Source organism: Lonchura striata, chromosome 3 (genome assembly GCF_050655825.1).
Source record: "Lonchura striata isolate lonStrDom1 chromosome 3, ASM5065582v1, whole genome shotgun sequence".
Lineage (NCBI taxonomy): Eukaryota > Metazoa > Chordata > Aves > Passeriformes > Estrildidae > Lonchura > Lonchura striata.
The window spans coordinates 26,562,155-26,584,461 of NC_140705.1; the positions used below are offsets into that span (position 1 = coordinate 26,562,155).

The 22,307-nt window shown below is 36.3% G+C and overlaps 1 protein-coding gene across 1 annotated transcript in view; it reads right to left on the bottom strand.

The window, feature by feature from the left end:
* Positions 1–22,307, bottom strand: part of EYS (EGF-like photoreceptor maintenance factor) — a 245,396-nt gene that overhangs the window by 180,890 nt on the left and 42,199 nt on the right. Inside the window, exon 3 of the mRNA XM_085574728.1 lies at positions 7,851–8,080. Within this exon, the coding sequence (XP_085430854.1) occupies positions 7,851–8,080 (230 nt within the window). The remainder of the gene's footprint in view (positions 1–7,850; positions 8,081–22,307) is intronic.

Genomic DNA, 22,307 nt, shown 5'->3' on the forward strand with positions numbered 1-22,307 from the left:
CTGATGTTCACTCCACTCAGCTAGCTGAAAGTTCCTGAAAGTGCTCTGGGAGCAGACCCACAGCTTCACACCCTGTGTGAAGGAATGAAAAACCCTCTGTTTTCAATCACAGCATTCTTGAAATCAAAATGTCAAGTAGTAAAGCATACTGTTATCCTAATTCAATACCACAAATAATTTCTAACTAACTATTAAATTAACTGTGCTGTAAAAGCACACACAGTCTTCTATATATCGTTTTTACATGTTACACAATACAGCTCAAAAGCATTTTTTAATACCTCACCTGCTTTGTTACACAGTATTTCCTGGGGAAGAACTCAAATGAGTCAAACTCAGAAAATAAGCATTGCCATACTGGCATGGGAGACACAGAAGTTTTGCAGATTACTTGATTATCGGCAAGTTAGTTCAACAGAACAAATAGCTGCAATTCAGGAGTTACTGAAAGAAGGTTTTCCCAGAAAATGCCATAAACGGATAAATAAAGCAAGAAAAAAGCAAGTCTTTGTCACTTACAGAACAATGATTACCTTCAAATGAAAAATTACTCAAAGGACTGGGACATTGCAGCCAAATACATTGCAAGCATTAGAAAGAATCAACTTTATATCAACATTTTCAAGTGTAAAAGGAAGGGGAAAAAGTTTGTTCCCCGCAAATTGTAAACTCACCACTATTTCATTTTCTGCTATCTTCTCTTGCCCAGAATAGAGTTTGTTATCAAATTGTTAAAATTCTCATAAAATTATTATGATAAGAAAACATTAATCCACATTAAAGAAATAGTGATTCAAATACCAAATGCTAGAAATGGCAAAATTTCACAGGTCTGGTCTATGTGATGAGGAGACATAGATTTTTCCACTGCTTTTATCAACTGTTTTTTCCAGAAATGCTCATTTATGCAAATCCTTATAGCAAAATGCTACAGCTATCTCATTTTTAATAAAATCTGAATAAAAATAAGCAACTATAAGCAATACTTAAAACCATCACTTCTTATTTTAAATGGCTCATGACTACATGTGAATGGATGTGAATAAAAGACAGAGGTTGTACTAGCAAACTGACAACTCTATTAAAATTTTCTATAATTATTAACTTTTTTCACCATAATTTCTCAAAGCAACTTATGCTCAACAGGCTCCATAATCTATTTCACAGGACAGACTAGTGAAATATATATTACATTTCCGTTAAATAAGAGAACCATATAGCTCTAGAGTATAGTATTTAATTCTATATTATATACTATAGCTGAAGACTCTACAGCTGTTCTGGAGCTCATTGGTTGGTGGGTAGATGGCAGCTGCAATGATAAATAACTTCACAGACACTGGGACAGCAGTTTTTATGAGTTTGTTAGTGCTTTGAAGAGATCTTTCCACATCTCAACAAACTCTCTCATTATCCTCCCCCTAGGTATAATTAAAGTGTATCTTAAACTTTCATTTAATCTCATATTTAGTCTTAACAATCATAGAAAACTGTCACATCCCTTTATAATTTCATTAAGTCTTCTGGAAGGATTTGAGATGTAGGTTGATTTTAAGTAATAAGCATATATGAATGAACAAACAAAAAATAGAATGGAGGGATCCTAAGCCTGGATCTGATGTAGTAGAATATCTGCATCTTGAACATAAATCCCATGAATCACTGAGGTTCCTTACACTCTTAAAATTAAACACATGTAAAGCTTACATGCTTCACTGAATCTGGGACATAAAATCTAAATTAAATGAAAATGAGATATTATGTTGCATGAAAGCTCATACTGACACTTGTTTCTGAAGTGGCAAAATTCTGCAAAAATGTTCAGGAGAGCATAAGAAGGATTAATCAAAAATTGCTTCACCTCTGTCTTGTGAACTCAGTTTCATTTCCCTCAAAACACAGTTTTCCTTTGATTTCAAAAACACTTCAGCAAATTAACCCACATTAAAATAAAACTGATAGAGCAAGATTACATTGGATTGGAAATATTTCAGACATTTTGAAAAAGTCTCCATACTTTTTTGAACTAGGAAGAAAAAAAACAAGGATCATAAGCTAAGTCCAGGTGACTGCAAAGCTGCTATGATTGCTCACAGACACAGGGTATTACAACATGTTGACAAGTTACACTTCACAAGGTTTGCATTGTCTGAAATCAAAGTGCAAAATTATATCCTCAAGTGAAAGTCCAGAGAAGAAAATTAATTTATACAATTCTCTTTTGCATTGCTCACACAAATAATATTTCTATTGAATTAAAATGAATGGAATAAACTGTGGGAATGGATAGCTGTTTCCTATGAAAATTGATATAATCTCAACTAGTGTATCAAATCCAGCATATAGAGTTAACTACTGGCTAAATCCTTGATTTTTCTTAACTAGACTCCTGTGTTCCTAATTTTCAACCCACTTCCTAAAGAATAAAAAGTCTGAAGTGAAATCTTGCTACATTTTTTTCAAATATAGGCCAAAAAACTAGAGAGTCCATTTGAGAGTTTTACATACACAAATACAAATTGTGGGACATCAATAGATATGAGTCAAGACATAAACTGAGGTTAATGACACCCAATTAATGACTCTGGGAATTTATAGATATCTCTAAACACATTATTTTTTTCCTGCTCACAGAGCCTTACAAGATATGAATGATTTTGAAGGACAACAAAATGAGTGGAAGAACACTTGAACCCTGGAAAAACAGAGGTTTTGGAGTAACCATAGCCCATTTTTTATTTCTGGGCCCCTCAATGTGGAAAGTGCAACTGTCTTTCCTCAACCTCTTTATATAATTTTCACAGGATCACTTTTCTTTTTGATGGAAAATGTCACAGACTTGTTTTAAATCATAAATAGATGGTATAAAGGTTACTAAGGAGATAAATAATTCTACTGGAGACACGAGATTGTTCTAAATATGGCTGAAATAAAAGAAATTGGACCAGCTACATTTCTTTTCAAAGACAAAGACATAAAGACAAAACTCCCCATAATCTGAGATGGATTATGGTAATCAGTGTCACAAACTAGAAATGTCAAATTGGGAATGACATCTAGAAAAGCATCTGTAAAATAAACTTCAGGGTGATTTTATCAAGTATTTCTCAAAAAATCAGGAATTCAACAAGTGTATCCTGGGAAACAAATGTAAGAAAGTCTTTAGTGTGACTGTTCCAACATAATTGCCTGCAACAGCCTTCCATTTTACTGCTATTTTAGCAGCTTTGTCAAAGAAGTTGACCTTTAAGTAATGTACAGAATATACACAGGCAATGTATCAAATTCAACAGATTTCCTGGTTTTAACTCATGACATTTAAGTACGTTTTTTATTGAACAATTTATAAAACTTTTACTGAATATTAAAAATTTTGGAGACTTAAAAAATGTTAATCTTATAATTAACAGTCAAGGATATACTATCTTCACACTTGCAAGACACTGATATTCCAAACTATTGCTATGAACTTTCCAGTAATACACCACCATCTGCTTTCATGCTAAAGCAGAACCATAGCAGTTTTTTTCCACTCGTGAGGGAATTTCATAATGAAGCAGATAACACAGCTTAGCTAATAAAGAAAGAATGATACATTTAATGTTAAAGTAAAAAAGGTTATTTATAATGAAAGGAAAAAGAAAAATGGGTAGTGTAGAACGTACTATCTACCCTTCATACCCTATCTATAAAATCCTCCCTTTCTATTGCATGAAAGCAGTTGTGTAGCACTCACCACTGAATAATGAAGATTAATTTTACATGACAAACATATTTTTTATGCTGCATTTTAACACAGATTTAAAATACATCTTGTACTAAATTCTAATTTTCTATTAACTTTGGTAATTTGTAGTTAAGAAAAAATAGAAAAATAGAAATACTGAAAGCAGTATTAAAGGGAACAGAGACCACAAATGGTTGCCCTTCCATGCTTTGTACTAAATTCTCACTTTGGCCTTTGGTATATAACCAGTGTTGATAAATTCAGTTTGAATTTGGCAAATACACTGATTTGCATGTATACTTTTCTATTTACTTAGAAAAATGGAAATAGACTTCCATTTTCTAAAACTGTCATTTAGAGATATTTCAGAAGTGTCTGTTTGGAGTAAGTACACAGTGTATTTAGATAAACTGCTTTGGTCTAATATATCCATAAGGACAATTATGACTTGAATGCATTTCTTGTAAGGGCAGAGCAATCTGCTAGAGCTTGCTAGTTGAATAACAAATGAATAAAAACAAGAAATTGCATTTAATAACACTCATTAAGTTAAAACACATAATTGATAATGGCATTCATTGGTCTCTCTCTGGAAGATATTCTTATACACTACAATAAAAATAGTTAGCAACAAACTAAGTGTATCTTACCATAGCTATTAAATCAGCAAATTCACCCATTCTAGTGAAGCCAAGATATCCACAGAGGGTTTGTATCTAAAACCCTGTGCACTGCTGATATGTCAGGTAAGTACGATGAGTTTCTTGCTGAAATTTAGTTAATGGTAGGTAAAAGGCAGATCACAAAGATGATTAATTAAAATGATCACTGAAATGTATAGGTATACATAATAACATGTTTAAAACAGATCACGGGTATCTTAAAGGAGTCAAGAGAAAATTTTCTTGACTGTCATAAAGTTTCTGTATTACATACATGACAATTTACTTGCTCCATTGGGACGTCCATGGTAAATTATTATAAAATTATTTCAGTGCTCCCTATTTATGAGCTAATCTCATAATTATGAGGTCTCTCTAGATTTCTTGAAGAGCAGGTTTCTGAATATCAAAGGTTTATAATCGTAGTTCAGTGGGGCCAATTCTGGTTTCATTAGACTAAATTATCAATCTCATTGAAAATTTAGGATTAAATAAAATCACTCGATTCTATAGTTACTTTTCAGCTACTAAATACAAGATCCATCAAGTCATATTCTGATCTGTATAAAGATGCAATTGTCAGCATGAGCTCTGGGATGCAGCTGCCCCAGTGAGCTCCCAGCCAATGAACATGTCAGATATAGCATCCCTGGCTCACCCAGGAGCACTAGCAAAAAGGAGGAAGCTGTTCCCTGTATTGAACAGGGGGTCTTAGAGGGTAAAAGCAGAGCTCTGTGAAAAGAGAACTTAATTCATCATCTCCACACAAAAAAAGGAAAAAGAAATGTTATTTTTCCAATGCTAGAGCTATTAGACAACCTATGTGGAAATACTAATCTCTCATTATGTAAGCTGCAGGAAAGCAAAAGGCATCTCTTCCACTTTTAGGAAAGCAAAATAGATATATCATGGAAACTGAGTGTTTGACCATTAAAAGGATAATATGGTTGTACAGCTGATGTTATGTTCTCCAAAGGAGCTACTTGTATCAGGGTTTCTTTAAAGCTTCTATTCTGTTCTATTGAACAGAATGGTTACTGCTGTACCTTATGTAGAGTCAGTCCTAACCATCAGAGATTTGGTTACAACTGCAACTTAGGGCAAGAGTCCCATGCATTTAATTTGCTATTGGGGTAGTCATAATTCAGTCATATTTTCACACATGATTTTTGAAACAAAATCACATAAAGAAAGAGAGAAGACATCCCCTTCATTTACACAACTAAGATAAGCTTCCTTGGAAGACAAATTTCCTAGGAAGTTTAGTTGGCAATAAACTCTTTCTAATGCATGGACTCTCCTGGCCTGCACTGGCTAAGCTTCAAAGGAGAAAATGGCTTAGAACGCTGTATTTTTTGAATGAGTAACATAAAAATACCTTTTTCAATCAATGAAACAGAAGGTACTTTCCCTGAAGTCTGTGGCACATGCAAGTACTCAGCCCAGAGAATACCATTCAAACACAGATCACGTCAGTTATCCTTAAAACCACCAAACCATAGTGATGCCTTAAATTTTAGCTTTCATATTTTTCAGATTCTGTGCTGCCTTGGTGTGTAACTCTGAACTTCATATAAAAGTGTTTGCAAGTTCTCTTCACAGGATAGTTAGACAAAACAATCCTTTTCCAGTTTGAGAAGCAAGGAAAACTGTTATGGCCTCAGTCCCAAAAAGCATAAACAATGGCAAATTGAAGAGAGCAAACTGAGAGGATGGGACTTCATAACCTGAGGCTGTAATTAGACAATTAACCCCAATGTGTAAATGGACTGAAACTTAGGTCATCTATTTTGTCACCGTTTTGGCTCCATCTTGAGTGTAGCCCTGGCCAGGCTCTTGTGCTGCCCAAAGTGTATCCTTTAAGGGCTTTTAATAAATATTGACTTTATTCTTTAACTCTGTCTAGTCTCTGTTCTTGGTCAGCCTCTCTAGGGTACCGAGAGATCAGCTGGAAGGTCAGAAGAAAGCAGCAATCAGACACTGGTGGAAGGAACCAGTGCAGTCCCACAGAGTGGCTATGCACACATACTGATATGGTCTATTATCACAGGATGTCTGTCAAACTCTTGCTTAAATTGAATATTGCTTACTCCTGGCAAAACCCTTGCAAAGAGCCAGAACCTGCCCTCATCCAATATATCACAGATGATGCTGATAAAAAGGATGACAGCTACATTCTTTGGAATGCAGAAGGAAATTCTGGCACATGAAATGTATGTAAATGTAAATAAATAAAAAAACTTTATTGAAATGTTGAAAATACTTCATTGAAGCACTGAATATTTCATGTTTTTATGGAAACACACTTTTTTAGTTTTGTTATTTCATGTTGCAGTTTCCACAGCTGCAGTGTATTGTAAGCAAGTGCAAAGAGTATGCCCAGAGACTAAATATGTAGAAAATACTCATGGGATTCAATTTCAATACTGAAAATTTGCAAATATATGATGTATTATATACTTGAAAAGGCTATATGGTAAAATATTCTCTGATATCTAAGCAACGTGACAATTTTTTTTTTTTTGAGCTGACAGTCAGTGACTGCTTTCAAATATAGGGAGTGCAATGACCTATTTTTAGACAGTAATACAATGTGATGCTAGCTCACATACCCTAGTAGTCTGGCAAGGGCATTCTTAACTCTAGTTGCTTTTACTTCATACTGTGGGAAGCTCATTAGGAGGATTATACAGTTATATAACCACATTCTAGACATTTTTTTTGGTTCTTTTCCTGTACATCAGTAATGCCCTTTAGTGCTATGGGAATTACCTACTGCAATTCATAAACCTCAGTACCTTAAAAGCTAAAATTTTTTGAAGCCATCTATGAAATTTACTCTAAAAAAGAACTTTCTGAAAAGCAATAATGAAAAGCAATTACAATTACAGAACAGAAATATTGATCAGTTTGCTTTATAGCCTTGATTTATCTGACAAAGAAGTCAAAATTACAAAAAAAAATATTTTTTATTCAGATTCCAATTATGTTAATTTGATTGATCTGTGCTTTATGAGCAACAGTAGTAGAAGTATAAATGAGTTACAGAGAAAAATCAATCTTTTTCAACAAAGGAACTGATACAGTGATGGGAAAAAACCAAGTCTGTAGAAATGGAAAACATAATCTTTTGAGGAAGTCAACTTACTTTTGTCCCAGAAATAATACACTGAAAAACATACATTAAAACTGTGCACTACAATTTTGCACAAAAAACGTAATTTTTTTTTCATTAACTCAAATTGCAACCCTTAGGAATGTGCCTGACTGATATCACCTAATTTACACTACAAATAAGTATTATTTGAATTACCTCAATGAATTTGCTCCTCAGTTAACTAAAAATAACTGGGATGAAAAGCAGAGAAATATGACAATCAATACCTCTTCTCCCTTTTCATCTCCAAAGCAGTATAAGACTTTCATTTCATAACTAATAGAGAAAAATTAATTGCAATTACCCTTTTCACAGAATCGACCAGTGAAGTGTAGTGGGCAGTCACACCGGAACGAGGTGGCCCCAGTAGGCAGAGAGAGAGGGTGACAAGTCCCTCCATTATGGCACAGCCCTTCCTGGCACACAGGTGGAAATGCAGGGGAAATCTGAGAGGGCACACCAGGGTCAGGCAAGTGAAGCACATCAGAAGAAACCACAGGGAATGCTGTTGATAGACGTGTGGGTACAGAGGTTCTGAAAGGAGAAAGACAACATATCAAAATAAAAAAAAAAATCCTGTGAGATCTAATTTTTGTTACTGCACTTAAGCACCGATTGATATTAATTTGTTGTTTTTAACTAAAAACTGAGACTATACTAAAGAAAATATGTATACATAAGGAGTTCCCAAATCTAGTCTCCATCCACAAAACTAGCAAAAACACAGTGAAGGTATTTTTTTCTCTGAGGGAGCAAGGAATAGCCTTCATGCAAGAAGCACAGTTTTTACGTGCTCTCAAAATTCATTTTTGATGGATGTAAACAACAGTTAAAAAATAAACACGGGCTTCACTTATTGAACAATGCCTTTCTTGAAGTTACCAAAACTTGTATGGCAGTTTTATAAGAGACTTCCATACATGTAGTTCAAGCATGCATAGAAGGGAAAAAGCTGTAGTACAGAAACACGGTATCTTCTAATTCACAGAAATATTGGGGAGAAAGGGGAAAGGCAACAAAAAAGAGAGACTTTTTGGTTTAACATCACCTGTTTGTCAACTCTACTTATTACAGTGCTTTGTTTCTACCAGAGAGCCAAACTTGTGACTCACTAAAACTATGCAAATGTAAGGCTTCCAATCTACCAAGCACAACAACTTACATGCATTACACAAGTTTACTATGGTGAGGGAAAAGGAAAAATAATCAAGAGTCCCAAGAAGTTTCATAACTATTTAATAAGCTTTATCAATTAAAAAATAAGTTCTCACTGAATTTTACGTAGGAGACAGACATTCTTCTTTCATTTTCTGAAGTTCAAGAGATACAATTTTTTTCCTCAGAAAGAAATTTCTAATTCTGAATTTTAATTTGGAAACTAATTAAATATCTTATTGTTTATACCTCCTTGGTAATTTGAAATTTTGTGAGTATTTCTGTTATGCTTTAATGTTGTGCCAAAAAAACCCCAAATAATTAGTGGTCTAGAGCACCTCTCCTACTAATACAGATTGAGAGAGTTGAGAGAAGGCTTTGAGGATACCAAATTACAGCTTTGCAGTACATGAAGGGGCCTGCAGGAAAGCTGGAGAGGGATTTTCCGTGGGAGCATGTAGGGATAGAACAAGGAGGATTGGCTTTAAGCTGAAGGAGGGTATGCTTACATTAGATATTAGGGAAAAATTCCTTACTGGGGTCGCGAGGCACTGAATTAGGTTGCCTGGAGACACTATGTGTGCTCCAACCTGGAAGTGTTCAAGGTCAGGCTGGTTGGGGCTCTGAGCAACCTGGGCAGGTGAACGGTGTCCCAACACATGGCAGTGGGGTTGGAATCAGATAATCTTTAAGATCCCTTCCAACCCAAACCCATGATTCCATAAAAGGGAGATGAGGATGAGGTTCAACTGAAATATCACTAACATTTTAGGTGAAACAGAGCTTAGAAATTAAGTCCTTATTAAAATGTTTTATAGGCACCACAGTTAGCAAAAGACAGTATTTTTTAGCAATGTGTTAAACATCAACATTTTAACATCAAAATTCATACTTATTTTGATGAAAATGATGGCATAAAGCTGCTTCCCAAAAAAAAAAAAAAAAAAAAAGAATTGAAAGAAGCCCATAGACTGGGTCCTGCTGTGCCCTTTCTCTCTGGCACCTGCTCTTGTATCAGCTAAAACTTCTGCTTCACCATGTTTTAGAGTTGTGAGTATGTCATAAAAAGAAGCATTGGAAAGTGATGATGCACCAGTAGATTGCAACAGCAGAAACAAGATAGGTGGGGACACATTCAGCGTGACATTGCATTCACCACTTCATGCATCTGTCTAGCTTCTTCTTAAGTCTTCCAAATTTTTTACATATCCCATTTACATGAAAACTGATTTTAATAATTTACTTTTTTTGAATCCATATTCTGGAAAGTACCAACAAACTTCATAATATTCTGAAAAAATGCAATCCAACATAACACATTCCAGGTAAGTAAGTTGTTTGTTAATGTCACTATTAATAATAGAGAAAAAAAAAAAATGCCCAGAGGCAGTTAGGAAAGAAAGAAAAGGAAGTGTACAGAGGAAGGAGATAATTAATTCAAGGCAAAGTAAATATCTAAGGGGACCCAAAGAAAGGCACAATAACTGAGAAAGGAGTGAAGCCTGGGAAAGAACAAAAGGGATATAGGGCTTAAGTGACAGTAAAGAGAAGATTTGCAGAGCCATAATAGTAAGGAAAACATCATTAGAATGGGATATTTAAGCAGGGATGCAGTATGCATCCAAAACACAAAACAGCCAAAACACACACACTGTGGTGCTTAGCAATGAGGATTTCAAGACAACTATCTACTTTATATGAGAGAAAAGCATCCAAAAAAAATCTGTCATCAAGGTGGCTGAAAATAAATTCTTAAAATATTTTTGAGGCAGAGGACTTGCTAATAAAAGGCTTGAAGCTTTAAGAAAATAAGTGACTTACTGTTTATTTCCATTTGGATGAATTGAACAATAATTCCATTTATAGAAATACAATGAAAATAATGTAATTGCTGGATTTATAGCAATACTTTCCTCCTAAGGGAAGTAGCTCTGTTGAACTTCATGTAGGCTATTCCATTCAGAGCAGCATTAAGGCTGCATTAACATGTGTTATCTTCTACCAGCAAGCACAGCAAATTTTCTATTTGCTAGCACAGCAAATTAAAAGTGCTTAGTCACCCGCTGGGATTACAAACTCTGATTAAAAGTAAATAAACCACAAATCTTGATTTTTGTCCCCAAGCATAACTTAAATGTTGTAGAAACTCTGAACTAATAGCAGGTTTACATAAAGATTTAGACATTTACAGGAGAAATTTATTGGGAGCAATTACTGGTATTTGTTGATTTTTCTGTTACTCCTGAAAAAAAAAAGTCAACAAAAAACTACATAAAACCTGGAGAAATAACATAGTATAAACTAAGCTATTACTACTAGCTATTAGAGAGACCATTTTTCTAATGACAGATAATCCTATCTGACCACTGCAAAATTTACTTCTCTGAACCTGGTTACAGCTACTGTCAGGGGTAAAATGCTGAACAAGAGAGAGAGCTGTCTGACTGGCAGGTGCATTCTTGTCTCTGCTGAAAGCACTGATTTCCAGCTGTGGAAGTTTCACATCCCCTTTCTGATGGGAAGCTACTGTTTTTCTCTAAAATAGAATCACAGCAGTGTGCTTTAAATGAAATTTTATGAGTGCGAGTAATACAGCCTTTTGGTTTGACATTATAATCTGCGGAGAAGAAAGAAAGAAAGGAAAGCTACTTGGTAGGCTGATTTCTCCCTGGTTCGTTTGCTAATTTTTCACAGGATGTCAGCCTTTGCAGTGTTGTTCTGGATGTTTTGCTTCTAGATGGTGCCTGACTGTGTTCGTGCCAGCGCTGCTTCCAGGCACCCCGCAGCTCCCTGCCTTCCCACAAAAGCGGGGAAGAGTTTGCTGGGGCTGGTTAGTGGGGCAAACATCTGCAGCTGTGCTCACAAGCCGTTCAGGCTGCTGCTGTGAATAAGCAATGACCTTAGCTCAATGAATTTTAACTAAAACATTATTTGAATAAAGAGCTGGGAAGCATTTAAAGTAAAACAGTAATTGAGGTGTTGAAAGTTTTGACAAAGTGTAACAAAAATATGTCAAGCAAAACTTGATTCACTGTTACTCCGCAAAAAGGCCACAATTTTATATTTGTTTTTATTCTTTTCAATTTCCTAGGCTGTCACTGCCTCTCAGGTCAATAATGCACACAAAGATCCTCAAACTTGCTGCAAGCATCAACACTTTGCTTTTAATCTTAAAATGAGCTCCAAAAGCTGAGCTTTAAAGGCCTGCAAGATTGTGCTTCATAGCTGAGTGCATATAAACTTGAAATGCTTGTCATTATTTGGAATGTAACATAGACATTAGTGCAATTTGAAGTCTTGTTTATTTTACATTATATTTTTGCCACTCATGGAGATGTATGATGAACCAAATGGCAGGAATATAGTACTTAGAGGTCATGTTTGAAGTTATGTTATTAAACCAAAAGCATACATACACAAACCAGCTGTGCTTCTCTCTCCCATACACTCTCCTCTATCCAGTAAGAGCCTGAAACTATCAGTGTGTGAAGGTAGAGGCACTAGTTAGAGCTTAAAAAGTTAAGAAAAACTCTGGGATGCCCTGCTCTGCAGTGACCTGGCAGGGAGGGGCTCAGCCTCGACAGGGGCTTGCCTGTGTGCTGCCAGTGTGGCCCCTGCACCAGGGCCAAGAGAGTTGCTCAGCCTGAAGAAAGGAAGGTTCTGGGGAATCTGGTCAATTTATATAAACACCTGAGGAAGAAGGGAAGGGGAAAGGATGGAAGCAGATGGTTCTTGCTGGTGGCCAGGATATACAGCAATGGAACACAAACTGAAACGCAAGAAATTCCACCTAAATTTAAGAGAGCATTTTTTTTTTCCCCCCAGGGTGATCTATCTGTATAATGGACTTCAAACTGAGACCTGCAAAGAGAGCAGACTTTTCCCCCAAGCAATTTATTATCAGGCTGATGGCAGATGTGTCTACAGAAGCACTCTGACATTTCCCATGAAGCAGGCTGATGAGACAAGCAATGGCACGGGAGTCCCCGTGATATGATAACATCTCCACTGCCTATATCTTCTGGTACTTATGCACTTAACATTTTATTACTGGAGTAATGGATTTAGCCTTATCTGATATGAGTGGGATAAGGCAGTTTGTATTTTTATCTTGTCAATAAAGTAGTTTGTGCTGGGAAGCAACTGCTTTTATTTGCAGTTTTCTTCAGTGGTAAACTGTGCATCTCACACTTGTCTTATGTTGTGACAGATTATTATTTTAAGTTAATGTTTTAGAATTTGGAGCCAAAAGAAAGATTTTTCAAGAGCATTAGCATGCATGGTATAATACAATTTCAAAATGTATGAAAATGAAAACAACTGCACTTACTGGAAATGTTGGTTTAAACAGGAATAAATACCTAGTACCTTGAATGTAATTTGGCAGGAATTAATAAAGCCTTTTACAAGCTGTTTATTTCACTGTTCACAACCATGTCAAGCAGAGTACTTTAAATGGCATCTCACTGATTTCAATGAATCCACAGAGCAGTGTATCTGTACACTTACCCTCCTGGAGACACCATTTACATCACTCTACACAGTAATTGGGAATACAATTCAAGAGCTTACCAGATATGGATTGTTTATATTCTGCAGTTTATATGTGAACATGATTTCCTCACTCATGACAATTTTTGTTTTAGTTGGAAGTGCCAGGGGTCAGTTTTATGAATAGTGATGATATATGGTCAGGCATATATCTTAAAAAATTAAATGTTCAGTGTAAATGTTCCAGACTGTGAGCTGAGCTTCCCCCTCCTACAAGTCACAATCACTTGGTAGCAGAACTCAGTGATACTGTAGTTGCAGCTTTCCATTAAAAAATTCACAACTGGAATAACATCATTATTTGCAACTGCTTTTGCACACACAGAATCTCATTTAATGGTGCAAACTCATAGCAATGCAAATAATATATTCAATATACAATGCAGTCAAGGATGTGAGAATGAAATTAACAGATATAATGAAATTGATGAAAGCTCTGTTTAAAAATATGAAGGCAAGATATAAACTCCAGGATACATAGTACTAGATATGGGAAGAAATGTCAGTTACAGAGAGATGAAAGAGGGAAAGGAAATACACGTACTGAGACCTATTCCTGCTGTTTCTTCTAAGGTATATAGATTCCATGAACTTTGCAATTGATAAATAAGTTATTGCAGCAACAATAGGTTGAAAGTTTAATAGAAAAGACCTTTCTAAAGTAGATATTGAAGTGAGTGGTCCTTAGATGATATTTGAAAATCACCCTTAGTCCCTAAGTTTAGGACAATTGTTAAAACCAAGGTTTTGCTAAAACTGAAGAACTGAATTTCTGTACCAAATCCAGTCATGTTTTTACTTGGCTTGCTTGAAGAAATAAGGGAGCATTAAATCTTTCAGTTGTTCACACTGATCTTTACTTAAGTATAAAAGATTACATATGCCAATGATCCAAACTTTGATTAAACTACTGAGTGCTGAGTGGACCATTGTGCAAATCTTCCACTTTCTGAAGTTTAAACAAATTTCAAATCTATGTGAGCTTCAGCTTTCTCTTTTACATTTAGTCAATAATCCCAGTTGGAAAATTTACTAATTTCATTTTAGCTGCTATTTAGAAAAAGAGCTCTTGAAAGGCCTAAGCACTGTATCTTTTTGTTGATTTTTGAAACTACTTTTGTTTCTTGGAACTGGTGGTTTTGAAAGGAAATAAATACTTTCATTCTCTCTATGAACATTCTTTCAGCAGATGAAAAATGTTATTCTGTTTTTTTAATATGACATTGTACTTTTCCTTCTGGAAAGGCTCTGCAAAATTACAATATAAGCATTCTGTTTCTGTCCTAGATGGCTGAGTAAATTCTACTGGATAAATTGAGTTCCTGTAACAGAGGTGCTATGACAACTATCTCAAAAATCACAATTCCAGAATGCAGTCACTACTGTTTACCAAGGATTCTATCTAAGTTCAAATAGTTCATTATCTCATTGATGCCATCTATACTTTAGACTCCAAAACTCATGATCAACCTATGCAATATTATTGCACAATGTGCCTGTGAGGGATAAAGGAGGAGTACTTCTAGATCCTGAATATGCAATTGATTTCCTAAGCAATAATTCATTCAGGCAAGACTTCTGCATTGTAATTTTTGGGGCAATAGTAGCCAAATTTTGGTCTTTGGCTGGAGAGGCCCTACGTTGGGCGCCAGGCTGCCGCGATCCCATCCCAGATCCCTTTTTGCCCCGGCTAGTTTCCTGATGGGGCGAGAGGGGCAGGTGAAACACCCTCCACTGGACCCAGCAGGGCTTTGGAGGGTGCTTCGTGGGTTCGGAAAGCGCTGCTGAATCCCATGGCGTGATAAGGAAGAGAGACTCTTGCTAGGGCTAAGTCCGAAGCTTATTGCAGCCCAACCAGGGCTAACAACACTTGAACAGTCCTGCTAGCAAGAGCACCTGCAAGGTGCTTGCAGCTTGTTATAAACTGAGAGGGAGGGGAACCAGTCGAGCAATGGAGGTGGAATAGGGAGTGGCTCTTGTATGGGGTGACACATATAGGAACCAATGAGGGATGGACATGGGAGGGGCCCCCGGCCCCTGTCCAATCACCCAGCATCCAGGATAGAAGTTTCTAGGTGTATGGGAAGGGATACCGAGTGACTGACAGGGCGCCTGGGAGGGGGCAAGGGAGTGGCTGAGCGCCTTAGGGGAGGATTGATACATGGGGTAGGGCAGGAAAACTAGGGACAAACCAAGTGGAACATGGGGCTACATAGGAACAAACCATTACATAATAAAACATGTAATAACACAACTCCACATCTGGCCACAGTGAATATTCTCCAGATGGGTAGTACCCTGCATTGACAAGGAAAAAAAACCCTGAAATGCTTCAAAAGATATACTTAAAAAACAATTAACACAGTGGAAAAATACAAATCTGTACTCAGGTAAATATTCTAGCCCAAGATATATGGGGAACCACATATGAACACTTTTCCTTTATCCATTCAACCCAATCAATGCTTATTCCATGCAGGACAGAAAAGACAAACAGACTGCTTTAGGGAGTTCTTACAGCACTTCTGGGAGGTGTTTATAAATCCACCAAGCTAAGAACAGAACTAAAGTCAAGAATCTAATAAACCAGTAGAGTGCTCTTACCACTGATATGAAGAATAAAAACAGAAATAAGGGATGTACCAATACTGGACTTGTCTTTTACAGTCTCATCTCAACTTCTGGGAATATTTAGGAGATATTATTCTCTCTGAGACACACCTGTAAAATAGAGGCATTCTCAGATCCTAACAAGTGTGAGAAGGACTCTTAAGGCAATCAAGATTCTTCCAGAAATGACCAGCAGGCTGGAAATTCAATGTGCCCTGATTACATTAAAGTGCAGTTTTGAAAGTGCGTACTTTAGTTTTAGACATCTCACTTAAGGTTAGTTTATGCCTTTAAATGATTTTTACAGATGAACTGCCTTATTTCTTTTAGGATTAGTTTCCCCATGTGCTGAAAATAGTTCTTACCCACTTAATAAAAGTAGGGAAGATCTACATTTGTGGTTTTCAGTGGGATAGAGGTGCAGTAGCAACTGTGGGTCAGTGTTTTGGATTCCTACTGAGAACAGTATTGGTAATATGGAGATGTTTTAGTTGCTTCCACACAGTGTTTGCACACAGTCAAGGCCTTTTCTGCTCCTCACCCCACCGCACCAGTGAGCAGGCTGGGTGTGTACAAGGAATTGAAAGGGCACACAGCCTGATCCTGACTGCCCAAAGGGACACCCCATCACAATCAGCTGATTGTGCTGTGTCAAAATCAGCATATAAAGCTGGGTGAAGAAGAAGGAACATTTGGAGTGATGGCATTTGTCTTTCCAAGTCAGTATTACAAGTGATGGGGCAGTGCTTTCTTGGTGATAGCTGAGCCTCCACCTGCCTGTGGGAAGTGGTGATTGAATTCCTGGTTTTGCGTTGTTTGTCCATGGCTTTAGCTTTACCTATTGAACTGTCTTTATGTCCACTCACAAGTTTTCTTACTTATACCTTTTGATTCTCTCCCCCATTGAACCAGGGAAGACTGAGCAAGCGGCTGAGTGGGGGTTAGTTGCTGGCTGGTGTTAAACCATGACATTTTATAAATATTAATTAAGATTCCTGGATAGAAAGCATTTTTCTATTCAGGGACTCTGTTACTGGAGAGAAATAAGAATTAAAAAAAGCATTCTGTATCATACACTACAGAAATTAACATAAAAGCTGTCCTGAAAGCAAGATGAGAATGATATGTAGAAATTAGTACGGAAAGAGTTAAAAATGCAGAGTACTGTTATGTATCATCTAGTCTTTCTTCCAGACTTAATTTCTAATTATATCTTAATGCTGGAGAATGGCTGACATGCATAAACACAAACATCATCTATTCATCAGTAATTTAGCATTTAATTAAAATATGACTGCATTCCCATTGAGTGCATAAGAAAGAGTATATTGTAAATATGACAGGTCAAAAAATATCTGTAAAATTAAATGAGAGAATGAAAAAATACAATACTTGAAACATCCTAAATAGAATTTTACAAGGTATTTTACAAAATAAGGAACTAAAATAATAGCCTTCATGTATTTTTTTTCTGGAAATTATTTTATAATCAATAAAGTGGATGACAGATGAGAGAGTAAACAACAGTCCACAGTTAAACTGGGTATAGGGGTTTACCTAAGAACTGATGAGAATATACCTGTTACCCTAGTTTATCTCATGCACTCCCGTGTGTCCTCAGTTCCCCCATGTCCTGTCATGTTCACTGGGTTTCCACTTTCACTTCTAGCAGGGAGGTTGCTGGTGGTCTGGGAAGCTTGAGTGGAAAGTAATGTTGATTCACACTGAGCTGCTGTCTGTATTAATTGGTCTTGACTGTTGCCAGCTACAGTCTTTGTGCCTGGTATTCATCTCCAGGCACTTCTCTTATGTTCAGTACTCTCCCCCACTTCCAGGATCTTTCTTCCAGCCAGGAGATTTGCCTTCTTTCCTGGCCAACCTTCAGTCAGCTGGGACCTCAGCTGTTAGCCAAAACTGATGATAAATGATGGAGAGCGGCTGGTGAACTCTTCTGTCACCTGTCTCAGTGCCCTTGGGTGAATCCCATCTGGCCCATTGGACTTCAGAGTGTCTAAGTGACTCAGCAGGTCTCTAATTACTGCCTCCTGAATTACAGGGGGTCTATTCTGCTCCTACCAGCTCAGGCAGATGGTTGCCCTGAGGATAACTGGTCTTTCTGTTAAAGACTGAGGTAAAGAAGGAGTTAAGTACCTCAGCCTTTTCCTGTTTCTCAGTGACAATGCTCCCTCCAAGGAAACGGAGATTTTCCTTGGACCTCCTTTTGCTGCTAATGTATTTATGAAAACACTTTTTATTACCTTTCACAGCAGTGACCAGATTGAATTCTAGCAGAGCTTTTGCCTCTCTAATTTTCTCTCTACATGACCTAATGATATCCTTGTACTCTTCATGAGTTGCCTCCCCCTTCTTCCAAAGGTTTTAAACTGCCTTTTTGTCCTAAGGTCCTGTGGAAGCTCGCTGTTCAGCCAGGCCACCCTTCTTCCCCACTGGCTCATCTCTTAGCACGTAAGGTTAACCTCCTCTTTGTTATTAAGGACCAATTTGTTGTTGGAATCCTGGATGCTAGGAATTTTAAACTTTCTGTGCTGAAAGGTACAGACTTGCAAGAGAGCACTACATCTGACTTGAGGCTGTGCATAAGATTTCCAAAATTGATTAACAGCACTGGGATTATGGGTGTGTAGTTGGTTAGACGTCTGTAATATCACGGGGGTATATTCTAATATGCTCTAAAACTCCAAACTTGGAGTTTGTAGTTTTAGAATATAGAAATAAATATGAAGCAAGACGGAGGTTTTCGGGCAGAGGCAGGTTGTTGTTCTTCACCTTCTTCCTCCTTCTTCTTCATGGGTTTGGGTGATGTTTTGTGATTGGACAGAAAAGTCCACATTGCGGGTTTCAAGGGATCAGTTATTGGGTTAAAAGGGAAAATAATCTAGGTCGTTTCTTAATTGGATAGTTTAGTTTTAAAAGACCTTGTAACAAGAGATAGTTGGTTATTTTATGCCTTGCTAATGACAACAGAACTCAATTGCTGTGAGACTGTTTCACTGATAAGAAATCATAAACTCTGAACATGAAACACCGTCTCAAGTGCCTTCAATCCCGACCTCGACAGAGGTAGGAAAAACAAGCAGAGAACCCACATTTTGTCATTAAAGACTGTTTTCTAAGGAAGTTTCTGAAATAGAGTACTGAAGATGTACCCATAGTTCACCTTCTGTAACTCCATGGCAGAGGTTTAGTTATCTTCTCCCTTACTTCACTGGAAATTTAAAACTCATGGTTGCTGTGCCCTAGATGGCCTAAGACTATCAATAGTCTCTCTGTGCAGAAATAGAGTGTGAGATCAACCTCCCAAAAGATACTTTTATCTCATGTCACTTTATTAACTGCAGGCTTCAGGGTCTGCTACTGTTGTTTGGTCCAGATATTGTCAAAGTGTAGAACCAAACATATTTCTGTTTAAGAATTAAAAAGTTCCATTTTGGATATTCATATGTATGTCCTTTTATTTGCTGGTTGCTATTGTTTACAATTTAATATTTTTTCCCTACAGCAATATCATATTTTAGCATATCCCAGTGTAAGATAGTAGATGCTTTCCCTTCTTGGAATGACCATAAGGGTACACTAAACAATGTTATGTCTTACTAGTGGGATTTTCCTAAAGGAAGACTGTTAAATGCTGTTATAAGTAATATTTATCTTTCATGAAATTGGAAAACTATTTTAATTTTGCCCCAAATGTGTTTTTTCTAACAAACACCCTGACTTTACCTTAGAGTGAACAAATACGGTAACTTCTGTGTTAAGAGCACCAAGGAGAACCATCAATAACAAAGTAATTAAGAAGTTTGATACTTATGACCTCATGTTCAATCTCTTTTCAATTTCTAATTCTCCAATGTACAAAAAAAGCCACTCAATATAGTCTTTTTCCTCCTAAATATTTGGAGAAAGTTCATCTACAAATAAAACTCTAGGACAGAATTCACTTTATCAAACATTATCTGCCTATGAGCTTCAAAACCTGCCTGAGATGACCACCATGGCTCTCCCTGTAGACAATCTATATGCAGAGAGGTATCTCTTGCCCATCACATTCTGTGAAAAGTAACCAACTTTCTCCATCGACTAGAGATGGTACTAAATAAAACAATTGTGATGAGTGAGGAAAAATTCTTACTTCTGCTCACTATGTCACACGTAAAATCATTTGTGTTTTGATTATATCGCTGAAAAACATTTCAAACCACTTTTACATATTGAAAACACTTCCTAAAAGCATTTACTATAAATCATATACCTTTACAGCAGAGAATGGAGCTTACCTTACCTTTTTACAACCTAAAGTAATCTTTCTTGTGGGTCTCAGATTCAGTCAAAGAAAGAAACGGAGAGTTTCTATCCAGGCAAAAGCCTAGGAAAGAGCTGGGAAAGAATGTAATAATTCTTTATCTCTCTTGTTTTTCACATTGTTTATAATTAAGTTCTAGCACTGTGCGTCAAGCACTCTGCACCAATGGTAGTGGGTTGTTTTCACTTCAGAACCAATGGATTTGATCCTTGCAAAGCTCTGTATAAAAGAACACTGTATTTTGAATAAATCAGAGTTTTACACTCAGCAGCCTTCTGAGTCAGAGTCTTCTCATTCCCATCCTGCCTTGACAGCGACACTTTCTCACTTTCTAACACTTCAAGGAGTTTAAGTTTGAACAAAGGGACTGCTGTTACTTTACACGTGTAACAGAATGTGACTCTAACAGGAAAATCTTAAAACATGGAGAGATAGTAACAGGAAACATTATCAAGACCGAGAAGTTTTATTTTTAGTGTAAAGAACTGGAAGGAAAAAATAACAGTCTACAAACAAGAAATAAGGAAACTTCAGATGCCTTGTCAGCAGATTTCTGTCTTTCCTTCAAATATGTGAGCAATATTCAAGACTGCACAGGAAATAAGATAAAGTGCAGCAAAAGAACATGCCATTGCTCTGCATTAAACTATTCACTTTTGATTAAGATTATGAATAATTAAGAAATAGTTAAGGACTTGACTTGCATTGATATGGATTATTTGACAGAAAAACGTTATAAATAGGTTATACATACCCTCCTGTCTTCTTATCAACCCAAAGGTTGTGAGAGGGCAAGATCATAGAGAGGTAGAAAATACAAGAAGCTAAAACTATGTTATACTGAAATTATCAGGTGGTCATGCTGTTCCAGAGTAACATTGGAAGTTTTAGATATTTTGCATCCATTGATCCTAACAGCTTTTGTTTATCTTAAAAAACTACCTGAACCCAAATACTATGTCATTGACGGGTACCCAGCTATGATTTGGCAATAGGCAGCACCACTTGCAAAACTGTTCTTTCCAACTACAAAACAAGTGTCAAAACAAGAGTAAAAAAGAAACCTGAGGCAAATCTGGGAGATTATTTTCAATGGTAGAGAATACTTCTTATTTTTGCTTCAAACTGAGCTATATTTTCCAGCCATTCTTTCTAGAGTAACTTTAAATAATGAAGGGCAGCTATACTTAAAGTATTGATATTAGTGATTTAAGAGGGTCATTGCATCAAAGCAGGTCAGATTTAATAATATCAGCCAACTGCTCATCATCGTATCAACCAAACAACCTTATGAATGCAGTCAGGCAGTTAAAAGATGTAAGATGTATGAGTAAGATATAGGTATGTTTTGCTTACTTTCTTAATTAAAAAAAAAATACTCGGTTTCCTTGTGAAAAATTTAGACAACACATTTAGTAATCAAGACTTAAAATATGTAAGCTAAAGATTTAATTATGAAAATAAAACCCACCAAGCCAAGTAGATTGTGCTTTGCTATTTGCAAAGGGCTTAGGAGGTACAAATATACCTTTTTATGTAAAAAAATAGTAATTTGATTCAATTAATCCAACTTGATAAAAATCTGCCGAAGTTTGCAGGGTCATATTCCCAAATTAGAGAATTTACCTTACTCTGTTTATATTAGAAAGTTATTCTGAGGGGAAAAATTATTTATTGTAAATAAAATTAATCTCACTTGCAACCAGAACTATCTTACCACTTAAGAGGTCTGAATGCTGCCAAATTTCTTTCATATACTTTAATTCAGTCAAGAATACTTTATATCTTCTAGTTTATGAAATGGATTTTATAATTGATAAATGCAGGAAGCCAGTTACTGATGTCACACTTGTGTTTATAGTGCTCAGAAGAGATTTAATCATTTCCTATCATTTCCATACCATACTTACTCAATTTTATAACATCAGTGAACCATGTTAGACAGTTAGTTCTAAGAAATTAATGCATTTTCAATTTACTAATGTAATTTGGCCTCCAGTCTTCATCCTTACAAATGTAAAAATTTCACATTATATCTTGTTATTTAAATACAGAATTTTTTGGCAGCTAGAGAATGCCAAGTCACTTCTATTTTCAAGTAGGACCTTGTATGGGTTTTAGCAG